The sequence below is a fragment of the Penicillium argentinense genome (genome assembly GCF_028826775.1).
Source record: "Penicillium argentinense strain IBT 30761 chromosome Unknown utg000011l_segment0_segment0, whole genome shotgun sequence".
Lineage (NCBI taxonomy): Eukaryota > Fungi > Ascomycota > Eurotiomycetes > Eurotiales > Aspergillaceae > Penicillium > Penicillium argentinense.
The window spans coordinates 1,749,627-1,764,552 of NW_026622670.1; the positions used below are offsets into that span (position 1 = coordinate 1,749,627).

Consider the following 14,926-nt stretch of genomic DNA (forward strand, 5'->3'; position numbering starts at 1 on the left):
ACTATTTAGTTGTATGGAACATAGGGCAATGTAGTTCAATCCAATCTTTTTATCTTTGCATAATTGAATTTCTTATTGAACCATGTCCATTGATCGAACTATACGAGTCTGAAATGAATTCATCTATTTATCCTACAGACGCGATGCAACTGTTGTCTCGTATTCGCCGACACTGTTTGTTGCCAAGACAACATAATATGGCCCTGTTTTTGCGGGAGGCGAGATCCTTCTGACAGAACTCTCTCCACAACCTCGATGGCTCAAGGAACAATGAAATCATTCAAAGTATGGACAAGATGGCGACCTCTCAGGCCATTCGAATCTCAAGGGGAGATTACTCGTAAATCTGACCAGCATCCCGATAATCACCAATCTCGCATCGCGGTCGTCGCGTCTTCCCAAGCTCAAGGTCTTTCAAGCCGTGAACGGTCCTGGAAGAGCGGCTTCTCGTTCGATGGCATCATTGAGCCCAATGAGAGGAATGACATGGTATACGATCGCATCGTTGCACCAATCATTCCAGAGGTGCTCCAGGGCAAATGCTGCAATTTTTTTGCCTATGGGAATTCCGGTAGCGGCAAAACACATAACATGATCGGATACGAATTTGAACATGATGACGGATTTGGCCTTTGCTTAGCATCCGCTCGTCAACTTGCCTCCAAGCTTGATGAAATCAACACACGAGACAGCAACTACCGATTCGGTATTGGTCTTCGCGCGTACGAGTTACGCAAGAACAGCCGCCTTCGATCTTCTCAATAATCGAAACGAATGCTTCGTCCGCGAGGGCCCAGATCGAAAGGTTCATATTCGCGGGCAAATGGAAATGCTAGCGAATGGGCAAGTCAGAGTCCGACCAATTGCTACCAGGGCATGCTGGAGCTTCGAAGACCTAAAGCGGGGGCTGAAGGTGGGCCTGAAGCACCGCAATACTGCGACGTCAACTGTCCACGACCAAAGTTCGCGGGCTCATGCGATTGTCGAGATGGAGATCATCACCAAAGATTTTATTGATGCGCGTGATACAGTGGTAAAGCGACAATCGGAACTCGTTCCTGTTGGGAAACATACGGCTGATGTGTATATCGTGGAAAATTCTCGCGCAATCATCCTGTCTGATGATGGGAAATACATCCCAAATCCCGATTATCAATTAAACCAGGAGCGCGTTGATGCTGCGGAGGCACAGAAGGCCAAGTTCGAAGCCCGCGTGAAGGAGGCAGAAGGGCATGAGTTTGAGATTTTCACGGAGATTGCTCGCACACATGAATGCATCGGTGGGAAGATAGTTTTTGTGGACTTAGCCGGTGCCGAATTTCTGTCACATTCAGCTGGAACTGGGCCCAAGCAGTCTGCTCAAGAAAAGCAGCAAGGGAAGCAAATTAACACAGATCTTCTCGCCCTGAAGGAAGTCATTCGAGCCAGGTCACTTGCTCAGCCGCGAATTCCGTACCGGTCCTCGCCATTGACGATGGTGCTGCGCGAGCATTTTGAGGCATCGAATGATGCTCACTCATCCATGATATTGACAGTATCACCCGGTGCTGATCAATATGCGGCAACGATGAACACATTGAAGTATGGGGATCTAGTTGGCTCCGCAAATATGCATAGATAATGAGATTCGCTGTCCCGCAAGTCGATTCTCAATAGGTTCAAAGTGCTATTTCGGTTCTATTGACGCCCTGCCTACAAACGGCCGCAGTCATATGACAGCCAAGTAGCTTATCTAGATAGAGGAGCCTCCTTCACTCAATAGCACCCTCGTTACCTTCAATAGTGTCATATATGCAATCTTAACCTAAGTGCCGTGTCGCTGAATATCATCGGCAAAGCAAATAGGTGTTGGAGCTTGCCTTGTGAGCAGCGGGATCGGCCCATGATTGCTTCTTTCTAGGCGCCAAAACGAACAAACGAACAACATCAAATGATCATAATGCGGTAGTGGTACGGAAAGGCATCTGCATCATAACTGCCACGGGACCTTCTTGACAAACTACTAATATTCAAATGCTCAACGAATTTTCTTCAACTTACGCTGGAATAGCTTCTCTCCTACTACCCAAGCAGTACTCATCAAGTAGCGACAATGGCCTGTGTTCTCGGAGCAGAAATCGATCAACCTACAGCTGATTTGATTGTTCAACTGCAAATCCAAGACGTCGAACTCTATTCCGAAACCTCCAAAAGCAAATCCCGAGAGCCTACCGATGAAGAACTGGCATTTCGTTTACAAAATGAGGAGCTGGAGACTGTTTCCCAATATTTTGGGGACCGACGGATGGCCATGAGTTTCGCAGCCGCAGTTGAGACTGATGGGCACGTTGTGGCCGAGAGCCAACTTGAAGAAGAGCGCGCGTCGAAAGACCGACATATCGCATGTCACTTGGAGAGTGCTGGATTTGCTGTGTCTCCCGACGGTGTCGAATCGGAAACTGCGGTATTAGACGATGAGACCCTCACAAAACTACAGCTCCTGTACGTGTCCGGCTTGAAAGATTATCAGGACATAGACGCGACAGACAGCGAGACCGAACAAGCTGAATCATCTGCTTGGGGAGCTCGACGACGCCATCAGTCACGACCACGAAGGCATCAATGCGTCGTTTGCAGAGAAGAAACACATTTTGTTGATGTGGCGCGTGTTCCCTGTCAGCACGAATATTGTCGTTCCTGTCTGGAAGAACTCTTCAAGGCTTCAATGGCGGATGAGTCCCTTTTTCCTCCACGATGCTGCAGACAACCCATAAAACTGAACGTGGCTCGCATATTTCTCAAATCAGAGCTAGTCCAGCAATACGAGACGAAGAAAATTGAATTTGAAACTCCCAACAGAACGTACTGCTACAACCCGGAATGTTCTACTTTCATCGGCCAATCTCATATTGACGGCGAGGTAGCCACATGTCCCAACTGCAAGCGCACGACCTGTACAAACTGCAAAGGGCGAGCACATACAGGCGATTGCCCTGACGATATTGGTATGCAACAGCTATTGTCGACTGCACAAGAAAATGGATGGCAACGGTGTTATTCATGTTGGCGAATGGTGGAATTGAATCATGGCTGCAACCATATGACGTCTGTATCCCTTTCCCTCTCTTTCATTATTCTGACACCTGACGGTATATTAAAAATAGTTGTCCATGTGGAGTCCAATTTTGTTACAATTGTGGCGAGGTGTGGAAGACTTGCACGTGTGATCAATGGAATGAGCACCGTCTCCTTGCACGCGCATATCAAGTAATCGACCGCGAAGCTCCTCCACCGGATATTGATGAGCCTCGAGTGGGAACTCCGGAAGCCCGACCAGGAGATGAAAATGAAAGGCCAAATAGGGTCCCGCCAGGTTCGTTAGCGCATGCCCGAACTTCTCGAGATGCCTTGGTCGCAAGAACAGTTGAAGAACTTAGAGAAACCCACGAGTGCGGGCATGCTAGATGGAGATGCATACGTGGTCCCCATCTCTGTGAAGAATGCTATCACTATTTGCCGCATTACATTTTCGAGTGTCGACAATGCAGGCTCCAAGCCTGCAACCGGTGCAGACGGAATAGGCTTTAGCTACAGTGAATACGAATGGATCTCGACTCAACCCCACAAATGTTGTCGAGACATTAGTTTCATTCTCATTTCCAGGAGATTTTATTCCAAAGGTCCCTTATAGACACGTCTGTGGTGGTTCATATATCTATAGAATGCTTTCCATCACTGTTCATAGTCTGTCGTTCTTGCAATAGGATCCCACTCCTTCAGCGGGTCCAAAGTATTTTGACTAGTCCTTGATAATGCTCTCGCAGTCACTACCCAAAACGATCCTCTCTGGCAAGAATTTACCCTCTGCGACTCTTGATGCCGTCAATACATCAGTGTTTCGCGTCCTTCATGACATCACCGGGCTGCTTCCCATTCACAGCATCGAGCGCGTTTCGTACTTGACCGGAGGGAGTCTTCTCATCTTCATATGCAGACATCTGTGTCTTGGCCGGTATTTTCGCTCGGAGCTTCAAGAACCCCGTCCGGAGTTATCCCGGTTCGACTACAGTCACGGCAATCTCAACGGGCTCTAGCTCGGGCCGAAGTGACTCTGCTAGAGATGACATGCAGGCTTTTGACCGCCTTGCCACGGACCAAGGCTTCCTAAAGTGGCAATCGCCGCACGGGGACGACCAGGAGCTGGGAATGATTAATCTTTCCTCAGCGGGACGAATGCGCGTATCGTGTTGGTCGTGCCGAAGACGATAACGTTGTAGTGGCGTTGAGCCTCGTCGGGGGTAACTTCCTCCACTGCACCTTCGAGAATGTAGCCTGCAGCGTTTATCAGGTAGTCGATTCGGCCATATTTGCTAAAGGCGTGCTGGGCAAGCTTTTAGATTTCGGTGAAAGAGTCGGCACATCGAAAGCGAGATTGTATGCGCCTTCCTTTTCGAGGCGTTGGATTTTCGTGGGGTCACGAGCTGTAGCGATGACATGGTCCCCTTTTTGAAGAGCAGCGTAGGCGACTTGGTAGCCACAGCTTGAGCTGGCGGCGGTGATAAACCCGACGGGGGGGGGGAGGGGGGGGGGGGGGGGGGCGGGCGCTGCCATTTTGGTTGTCAGCGCTAAGCTTCCTGAGTCTGGATCCCGCGGAGGAACAAGGCTGGCTACTCATAGATGGGCCTTGTCTGAGTATACTAAGCCATGTCACGTCCGTAGTTTCTCTTCAAATTGTCTTTGTTGAATGTGATCGACCATACATGGGGCCTTCGTGCACTGTGTGTAGCTGTGGCCCCCACGAAACAGCCCAGAAAAGACTGCAGCAATCAAGCCAAGCCAGGTCTAACTCCCTTTCAGAATCCTGCATCTCATAAACGAGCACTTTCCCCGTTTAATGAGAGCACATTTAGGTTGCACATAGTCTCTAAGACCGTGACTCGGCAGTTGCTCTAGCTCACGCAGCGAATTTACAGAAAAAGATGGACTATTCCCCATAGGGAACTGCCTTTCTTTACGGACTTCAGGGTACAACGCTGTTATGTGGAAGTGAGTACACTATTAAGAAGAAAACTGAGCAGATGAATACTGGTAGATGAATACAGCTAAATGGGTAATCACAGTGGGCGAGATTGGGTAACCACAGTGGGCGAGATTTGCCTCAATGCCCCGTCTATACTAGAGGGTCAAGACTGCCGTTTTATGTGAATGTGAATAGCCAGTCATACCTCAAGCTCCTCTTAGTTTACGACTCGGACTATGAAACTGAAATTAATTTAAAATGCGCCTCGTTCTGAGCACCGATCTTCAGCTTATTCGACATCCCTATCGGGTTGGTAAACTTGAAGGCTCTTCAGGATTGGCCGCATATACCCTACCCTTTCCCAATCCCAACTCGAACTCATCTATACCTTTAATCTTCGCTGGAACGGGACATCTTATGCTGCACAATACTCCAAATGTTTAGGATAGTGTGGTTCCATCTGTGCTTCTAAGCTAGCTGGCCCCCAAATCACCTGAAACGTACCTTTGCTAAAGCTTCTCAGAATCCCTGTCTAGACGCGAGACCAATGCAGGTTCTTCCCGGTGTACCTTCCGAAATCGTAGGAACTAGCCCGAGTTCTACGAACTAGAGATCTTATCCCTCCGCCGGTTCCAATCATAATTTATCACGATGTATACCCTTGTCAAATAGTCTCGGCCATGAGGCTGGCGTGTAGCTCACGCCAATATTTCGGAGATGGTATCGCCTCTTGTGTGATATCTCGTGCATAATGGCCGTGCGCGGAGCCTCCCGCCCTGAGGCTTATTTAAACAGCCCAGAATTTTCCGATCCTGGATTCATATTCGAGTCATTTTGAACTGCGTCTCCTTCTCGGTCTTCTGGATCACCATGAGCGCTCCAGCCGTCATGTTCTGCTCTTTTTCCCAATTGCATAATTGGACTCATAGTGAGTCCCGCATTGCTCAATGCGTATACATCAAACCTGGAAACAGCTCGTGCAAACGCCACATCAGTCGACAAAATCGCGACTTTGCAAAATCTCTTCTTGTCACTGTTTCCAAAAGCGCTACTCCATCGTTTGAGGTTTTTGGAGAGCTTGCAAAATTTGTCATTTGTAGCAGCCACGCGAAGTATGCTGTTGAAGCCAAGGAGCAGTGGTACAAGGAGCACAATTCTGGGAAGGGTTGCATTTCTGTCCAAGTGGATGCTTGCCACCCTGGTGAAAATGATGTTTCGCTCAATGGAATCATAGATATCTCCAGCTACATTGAGCTCCCAGACAGTTACTCGGCTGAAAATGCTTCTCTGCCTGCGCAACCACCACCAGCAACACGAACTTTTCCGACTCCTGACAGGAGCGAGGAAGAGATAGCCAAGACGGTAACTCAAAAGGTGGAGCAGCCACTTGGGACATTGGACAAGGTGTATGGACATGTCTATATCTGCTCGTCTCCGAGCTTTCCAGGACTGTTCAAAGTTGGTTACACACAGCCCGATCCCAAGCAGCAACGTTTCAAGGATCACAAGGTCTGCTATCCGGATATGGAAGAGGTCAAAACAGCATTTATTTACAACGCCCATCGGGTGGAAAAACTCATCCATGCGGAATTCTCTCATGTACGCTGTGATCTTGTATGCCAGGGAAAACATTCGTCGCATAAAGAGTGGTTCCAGATCGATAAGGAGACACTTCTGGCAAGTCTGGAGAAATGGACTGAGTTCGTCAAAACCCACCCATACAACAGCCAAGGCAATTTGAAACGAAACGTAACTTTGCCCGAACCAGCCTCGGCGATCTACCTTCGCTGCCCGCGTTGTCGGTCGTCTCCATGTTCTACTCCGCCGAGAAAAGCTGGATCCGACGAGAAGAAGCGCCGCGAATCTTCCAAACTCGGCTCCCCTTCTCCCCCAGCGAGGAACTTCAGAGTCTCAGCTTCTACATGCATGAGCTCGGAGAAGACTGAGCCAAAAACGGAGACGGATTCTGATGATGAGCCAGTCTCATTCTTAGCTTCAAAGGTTCGCCGGTCCTTAAAGATGCATGATTGACAAATTCGAAGGAATGGGGAAGGCTTGAGCGAGGCTGGCATTTATTACTTTTTCGAATTTACACCTTCATATTGTAAATAGCGAGTGTCGTTCAGCACTGTAATAATTCACGCTTCAAATCATTGCTGTGGTATATGCAAATAATTGTCTCACAAATTTCTCGCCATTCATTCGTCTGGGCCAACAGAACGTAGCCCACCTTTGTATATCTCAAATTCAACCTCGTAGTCTCGTCTGCGGAGGGAGTGAATCCCATTCTCACTATCAGACTCAAGTCGACCGCTTGCCCAAGGAGCAAAAACAAGCTTCATGGTTCGCCTCGTGACCTGCTCTGGTGGATTTGGAGCCGGCATGTGCGTTTGCAAGCTTTTTTGCTTTTCGAGCACGTTTGATGACTTCTCGGATCCATTGAGGGCCCTCGATGCAGGTTCTGTCTCTACCTTGCTGGCTTCGTCAGCGGGTGAGTCGGTGAGTTTTGGTTTTTGCAACTGTGCTGCCTCGGTACGGAACTGAGAGCCCGTTTGTTCTTGGGGTGTCGATACTGGATATGCGCTATCCCACGGGACAATCACAGAATGCGTCTCTTTTTTCAAGGCAATACGACCTGAGATCTGTGTCGACCAAAAGAACCCAAGGGCGGGGGTTTTGGGCGCCTTGTCCGGGAAAAAGCCGTCACCCCAGCCAGTAAAAAATCGCTCTTGGTGCAGCAAGCTGAGGATTTCATTTCGGGCAAAATTTTCAATGAGATACGATCCGTCAAATCGTTCGTCATCCGGGGCATGGTAGGGTGATTGAGATATGGGAGAGGAAGAGGGAGCTTGGCTGGAAGAAAACTGCTGGTCCAGGGCACTGATCCTGTTTCGAGGAATAGGAGACTCACGCGCCGTCAAAGTAGCGTTCTGATTCAAGATGGACGGAAATCCTGTTCGTGATGCAGGACCGCCTCCAATGGATTCCTGTTCGAACCGATCAGAGACCTGGTTTGCCAACACAATAGCAATGTTTTCTTTGGCGGCCAAGTTGCGAAGCATTTGGCCCAATTTGGCGAGCTCGGTCGATCGTGCGGAGAGCGCGAGCATATTATTTGAGTTGCGTTCGGCACGGTAGTTGGATGTGATAGAATCGATGACCACCAGTCCAACGTTGTACCGGGATATAGCGACTGGAACCTGAAAGTTCATGATATGATCCTGCGTTTCCAGATCCATAGCATTGATGGACAGGATGTTCCCAAGGGACGGCTTCTCGTCGGCTGAGAGATTCAGGAGATATGGCTGACACTCCAACAATTGGGATATACGGTTCGTCGCTAGCGGGTGCTCGGTCGAGACGTAGATAGCGCGTTTTTCCAGGCCCTTCGGCTTGGCCAGTTGGACGGCGAGTAGGAGACTCAGTAGGAACTGCGTCTTCCCGCTTCCGCTGCATGATGAAACTCCGTGTCAGCACAAGCTCTCGCCCGCTAACCTTGGGGGTTGTCCGCATACCTCTCCCCTGTTACCTCTGTGACATATCCCGTTGGGATGCCACCGCCCAGGAGCGCATCCAATGCGGGGTCCAGGGTGGTTATGGTGTTCCATCTGGACGTGTCAAGCTTGGTCGCGGGACCCAGGCCGACATTATCTGCCTTTGTATTTATACTCGAGCTGGGCTCGCCTCCTCCTATAGTGTCTGCATCCTTTTGTGCCCTTTCTAAACCAATATCGGAGTGGAGAGCATCGACAATGCTTGCGGCGAGCCGCCTGACGTCTGCCGGGGGGACATGGGCGCGTTTCGCGATCTCGAGAGTGTCGAGGGTGATCAGGTCGACGGTGGTGATTTTGCCTCGCTCGAGCGGGGGAATGATGTGTGCATATGGCCTTGTCACGAAGTGAGGCAGGACTGATAGCAGATCCATAGGAAGGAGAGGCGGCGCAGACTGCGAGCTCCCGCCGTCGCGGTTCTTCGAGATGCCGTCACCGCCAATCACCGCGCAGTCAGCAAATGCGGCGGAATCGTATACGTCCGAGTTCAACTAAGGTATAGCCGCAATTTTTTTCAAATCGCGCAATATATTTCGCTGTTATCATTTCATCGAGTCTTTTTATGTTAGGATGTCCGAGATATACCATAACGCGGTGTCTTATAACAACGTGATGATACCATGCACCATACCTAGGTGCCAGGAAATATATCCTAGTGCAGCTCATACATAGTAAGGTACCACAGAGCAACACTATGAATACGATCCGTCACATGTGATGAAGACTACATGTGGCGAAGCCAAAATATCTTAATTCTCCTTATCCAATGATTAGTGTAGAGACACCAAGTTGCGACCATAAGAAGAGCAATCACAACATTAGAAGACGTAGTTCTACCCCTAACCTGATGCATCAAACATACAGTCGAGTGGCGCAGCAAGATCATGACGCAGCACGCAAAGCAGCACCACGACGAACAATGGATGTACCTCGAGGTCGTAATTAAAGATTCCCGGCCCTCTGTTTCATTTAGTGTCTCTCCTAATGTAGTGCCCGTGGCAACTGGAAAACTGGCAGTATGGCTTTCCTTGAGGCTTTTGCCTGGAAAGCCATCCTCTTCATTCATCGCTTCGTCCATCAGCCGTTCATTTGGAGACTCTTTAGCCCATGATTTATCTTGAAAACGTTTGTCACCACCACCTGAGTTGCTCTGTGAAGGCTTGGGCTTTGAGTTTCATCAAACGAGTGTCGACTTTTGGTGCTTACCATCCCAAATCCATTTTCCATTTCGATGATCCGGTGCTTCCAAAACAGTGCTTCTCGACAGTCGCTATTCTTCTCCTTCACCACTTCAATGCCGATCATGCGAAGGGAATCTTCGAAATATGCCTTAACCTTGGATCCCAACACATACGCTGTCCTACTCTACCCACCCATTGGATGTTGCATGCAATTGTGGCACCATGTTATATTGGCGAGCCAAAATTGGACCGCAAGTGATGAGGCTGTAGCATCTGTGGCTCAAATATCACAAGTCATCGCTATTGGCGCGATTCTGTCGAACGGAACGACTCAAACTAAAATATTCTTGCGCTTTCTCGACGTGGATCCCCATCTACGTATGCAGTACGCAAGTTTTAAATTGTCGTTCGCTCTATACGAAGCTTGGGATTTTCTCGAAAAATGACATTCTTTTGGTTCAATAGCGCTTTGGACTTTCTGGGGTGCTAATGTGTACTTGGACCCTGGGCAGTTGGATAGAGACGAGCAATTACGCGGTCCATGTGGCTGGGTTCGATGAGTATACCGTTTCGTGGATTTTAAGCTACTTTTACGCACCAGGATATCATTCTTCTCTAGAGCTCGACTATGATACTAAGAAAGGTGATTGTGAGGATTCTAAGGCGGATTATATCCGCATTGGATATTGGCGGCCATGGATTGAAAATAATGCCTCAGACTTTTTAAAGCGTGAGGAATTTGAACGCGCGAACTTGACGGAAGGAAGAAGTAGTTGTCTAAAAGCGAATCCTATTAGTCAGACTCGACCGTTCAAGTATTGATCACCTACATTTGACTGTTATCTATGAACCAATTGTGACGCTGGGAAACTGTATGTAGATAGATATATTAATTTTGAGCGATCTGATTGGCGGGGTATTACGGCAAGCACCGTAGCTCTAGCACTTCTCCCTTCTCTCTCCTCTCTAATCTCAGTATTCGCTGCGGAATGCACTCTTTTCCCAGAGACTAGGCCTTTGTCACACTGAGGATGATAGGGGCAGGGTGTGGTCTTAGAGCACGGCTTTATGGGCTATTTAGCGAGCTTGCCGAGCTCAAGGTGATGATTACGCGGTTGAGTGATCAATTCAAAATCAACGCTCGCGAGATTGATGCTGATACCATTGAGATTTAACTGGCGCTAGGGTAGATAATACGTCTGTGAATTTGGACATATGTGGCTTTGAGGAGGGACACTAGGTCCCGTGAAGAGCAGTTAATAAGCATCGCGATGACCCAGAATTCTCCTCACAGTATAATATTCACCATGAATGGCTCCCGATAAGAGAGTGGAGCTGTTCCCGTGCAGAACGTTAGTTTTATATAAGAGCGGCAGAAAGAGAGACTCAAAGATGCAATTTATGCAATCCAAGGCACGTATGTGTGATGTGTTACGTGCCAAGAGGAATTTGTAAAAATCCTGTATATTCCACGAAGGTAGCGAAGCTAGAGAAAGAAGAAAGGAAATAAAACGGTCCTTTAATGTTCCTTTCTCTTCTAAACCAGCCAGATGCATCAAACGGCCCAAACTTAGCAGAACCCGTGATCCAAAATTCCGCTCTTCAAGCCTTAATTTCCGAAATGGCGCTCTCTGTTTTGGCATCAACCATGTTTCATATTAAGATTGAGCGATGTCGACTTGCTGATTTGCCTAAAACTCCTTTACTTGATAATAGGGATGCAATTACACTCTAGCGAGTCTGACTTCGCTCCCTACCCCTTTCCGAATGATTCTTTTACAGACCAATTTTTAGTGAGAAACACTCCTATTTCAGCCTCGGTCATACTTACTATATAATAATGACTGGTCGTTGACTCATTTGACCCTACCGGTCTTGGCCAACTATCCGTGCTTGTATTCCCAGAGCGATTTCTAGGGGAGGCGCTTCTAGTTTTTCTTTTCGGATTTCATAGGCATTTCTGTCCACTTCTGGGCATGAAAATTTAGGTTAGCCCTATGGAAGTGTGAGAGCGCGTGGCTTGGGAGTGTAGCCTTGCTCGAAAAGATCCTAGAAAGCGTACCTAGATGTTTCGGGAGCTACAAAGCACCTCTAAGGGAGAAACTCAACGGATCTGAGGGGGTCACTACACCTGGACCCTGATCCGAAGATTAAATGATCTGCATCTGTAGGCTGGGCTGAGCTTAGCAGGGAAATACGCGGCGCTATGTTCAAGAAGCTTCCGCATTAAGGAAGCATATTGATATTCTATCGTCTATTCTATAGGTTCGTTTAAGACTTTTTGAAAGGAATTGTGAACGAAAAGTCAACAATGATCGATTATCAATAATCCAATAACGGTTAATAATAGACGGTTAACAACAACGGACATAGGTAAAAAGTGACGAGCGGTATTAGCCTCAGGGGTGTCATTCTGCCTCATCCACGGCTTCTTATGCGTTTGTCTGACAAGTCCAGTGATATCTAGTAAGCTATTCGTTCCCCGTTCTGCATGTCTATCTAATTGGTTGAGAGTTACACTTATATATGGTGAACTATTCAAGGCTGAAAGGGTTTTAAATGCCAGTATCACAAAGCTACTGAACAAAAGTGCATGAGCCAGTACTTGCCCTTAAAACCTCTTTAGGCCTCACAGTGGGCCGAAAAAGATCACGTGGGAGTTCAATGACTAATATTCTGGTTAAAGGACGCTTAGAATGGCGCCAAGTGTAGCCGTTTTCGGCGCCAAATTTACCGTTACCTAGCGTTGTGGCGTAAGAAAGTGTTGTCTGATAAGATGTGGAACACCCTATGTGGAACCCTGTCCATGACCTTGTGCTCGAACTCGATCACGGAAAGTTGCGTGTGAGAATCATGAAACCTCTACTGCAATAGATTCCCTCAAAGCGTTGCAACCATCCATTCCCAAATTACAGCCTAACGATTCCAGAATCTAGCAGAATCTAGCGTGGCCCCCTCCCCTGAATTTGATTCCAAATTTTTGCTCGAGGCAGTGAATATGGGGCGATTTCATGCTTGGCATCATGCAGCACGAGTCCATTCTCGCTCAACGGGTGAATCCTATCTGAACACGGCAATGGGTCTAGAAATCCTGGAGTATAGAAGGATCAATAGTAATCCTACTCGGAATAATACGGAGCACCACGACACAACTGCCTTTGATTGTACCTAGCCAAGGTGGAATCAGATCGAGCACACCCACGCAGGCCATGCGGAGCCTAAACGTCCCCAGTGCTGAACGACGCGACCCCGCGCCATGACAGCGGGACGGGCTGACGGAGCTTGGCATGGAAGGGACACGATGGGCCCTGTCGTGCAGACTTGTCCCGGAGGGGAAGGTGAAAATTTGAACCTGGCTAGGCTTCTAAATGTCCAGCCTCGCGGCCATGTCTCTCTGCTTGTGTCTGCTGCAGACTAGACCTGTTTCGCACGGTGGGCTTGTTGCATGGGGAGCATCTATGCAATGCGTGTCTTGCCGTGTCATGTCTGCCAGCCGTTGGTCCTTGCGTGGGCGTGCTCGAATACTTGACCGCGTCTCCTACCTGTTGCGGGAGGCTTCCGAGGCAGAGCAGGATGACAGAATGACAGGTCGGGGTGTGTGGTCGATCATGGTAACGTGCGGATCAGACGATCATGTTTTGCTCTGTTACACTCGATGGTCGACTGTCGTTGAGAGGGGTGCTGGGTTGGGCAGGTGGGTAAGGGTGTCGATCGGAGGAATCAGCACGTCGTGGCAGTGGCAGTTAACAGCACCCTTCGGGCGTAAGGTGGTTGGGTTCATCGGGGAAGTCGGGGGGCTCGGGGTTCATTGCCGTATTACTGTATTACGGTATAGGAAGCGTATTGGCTTGTTGTGCTGACTAGCGGGAGGTGCGGCTCGCATGTACAGCCACGTAACTGTTGATCTGTCTCTGATAAACTGAGGTCACGTTGCTTCGAGACATACACACATACACAGTATACTCTACGTACCTATTTAATGGTAACACTCAGTACTGAAGGCTATCAAGTGTTCCTCCTTCCCCATCCTGTCGTGGGTAAATGATCGCGACAAACCAGCGTTTCACCAGAGCGATCAACCACGTGGGAATGATACGTGACTAGTGTTTAGCGGTCAGTACCGAGTCTAGTGCATTTCTACCTAGTCTAGTGTGAAGAGACGGGGCATCCAGGGTAGATGCAACACCTGTCTCCATCTGGAGAAAAGTGCCCGGAACCTACTCCATTCACGATGACTGGTGATGGACTCGATATTGGTGATCTCAGCAAATGTACGTCGTATACACTTGGGATCATGTAGGCAGGCGGATCATCTCGACTCGTCTACATAATGTATGATAGGTATGTAGTACTCTATATATTTAGTGGCTGTGAAAGGTAGCATATGTTCTGTTGAATCAGTTCAGCTGCGACATCCAACATTCAGATGAAAGTGGTGATTGGGCGGGTTTTGCTCTTTCTCGCGGCCCGACCTGGACTAAGCGACCCGTCCACGTAGATAATTTAATACATGCAGTTGCATGGGTCCGTGAGGGGAGATAGGGATAGTCGTTGGGCGATGAGCCATGGACGACGGGTGATTCACGGCGAGCGTTGAACGTGGAGCATGGGTTGCGTGCGATGGCTCCATGATCTCACATAGGGCTGTTCTGATTCGAAGATGAGGTGATGCACATGACCGTCGCTCTCTGCCGGGTGCAGATCCCTGGCGAATGGGGCAACAGACCTTGGAATCATCGCCAGGGGTCTTGGGGCCGGCGTTAATTACTCCATGTTGTCGAGGACAACCTTGGGATAAGGTGGCATTCGAAACTACGGAACAGTAGTCTGCTTGTCAACCCGAAGAGATGAGCAGGCAAACAAGTTTCTGATTATAGCGCATCCAGATATTGCAGGGGTTTCCGCCTGCAAAGATCAAGAACGACTGGAGAAAGGCGATGGTGTCGTCAGTGGCGGTTGACTAGCGAGCTGGAGGCCGTAGACAGGCTTGGAGCCTTGACGAGGGGCATGGAATAACATCCTCGGCGAAACCCCTGACTCCCCAGCGAATCCTTCTGGAATGGACGATCCAAATCCTGTGGGCTAACTTTCAATGGATTGCAACAGAGTAGCACGGGAGGAAAAGCGCCTTACTAACCCCCTTCGTGATAGTCACGGCAACTCGCCGTTGGCGCAAGTTTCGGTCTCGGTTTCTT

The 14,926-nt window shown here is 48.8% G+C and overlaps 5 protein-coding genes across 5 annotated transcripts; 3 read left to right on the plus strand and 2 right to left on the minus strand.

Annotated features, from left to right (window-relative positions):
* Positions 1-255: 255 nt before the first annotated feature.
* On the plus strand, positions 256-1,621 carry N7532_011675 (kinesin family protein; the record flags this gene model as incomplete). The annotated part of the gene is given in 2 exon segments (XM_056624166.1): positions 256-722; positions 739-1,621. 2 exon segments carry the CDS (start codon positions 256-258, stop codon positions 1,619-1,621), a joined length of 1,350 nt encoding a protein of 449 aa, XP_056469154.1.
* Positions 1,622-2,092: 471 nt separating this feature from the next.
* N7532_011676 (E3 ubiquitin-protein ligase) lies at positions 2,093-3,250 on the plus strand (the record flags this gene model as incomplete). The annotated part of the gene is made up of 1 exon (XM_056624167.1): positions 2,093-3,250. The coding sequence occupies one exon, from the start codon at positions 2,093-2,095 to the stop codon at positions 3,248-3,250; it is 1,158 nt and encodes a 385-aa protein (XP_056469155.1).
* A 939-nt stretch (positions 3,251-4,189) lies between these two features.
* N7532_011677 (uncharacterized protein) lies at positions 4,190-4,590 on the minus strand (the record flags this gene model as incomplete). The annotated part of the gene is made up of 2 exons (XM_056624168.1): positions 4,190-4,360; positions 4,399-4,590. 2 exons carry the CDS (start codon positions 4,588-4,590, stop codon positions 4,190-4,192), a joined length of 363 nt encoding a protein of 120 aa, XP_056469156.1.
* Positions 4,591-5,869: 1,279 nt separating this feature from the next.
* Positions 5,870-7,030, plus strand: N7532_011678 (GIY-YIG nuclease family protein; the record flags this gene model as incomplete). The annotated part of the gene is made up of 1 exon (XM_056624169.1): positions 5,870-7,030. The coding sequence occupies one exon, from the start codon at positions 5,870-5,872 to the stop codon at positions 7,028-7,030; it is 1,161 nt and encodes a 386-aa protein (XP_056469157.1).
* Positions 7,031-7,197: 167 nt separating this feature from the next.
* Positions 7,198-8,924, minus strand: N7532_011679 (putative DNA repair protein (Rad57); the record flags this gene model as incomplete). The annotated part of the gene is made up of 2 exons (XM_056624170.1): positions 7,198-8,449; positions 8,515-8,924. The coding sequence occupies 2 exons, from the start codon at positions 8,922-8,924 to the stop codon at positions 7,198-7,200; spliced, it is 1,662 nt and encodes a 553-aa protein (XP_056469158.1).
* Between the last annotated feature and the right edge of the window lie 6,002 nt (positions 8,925-14,926).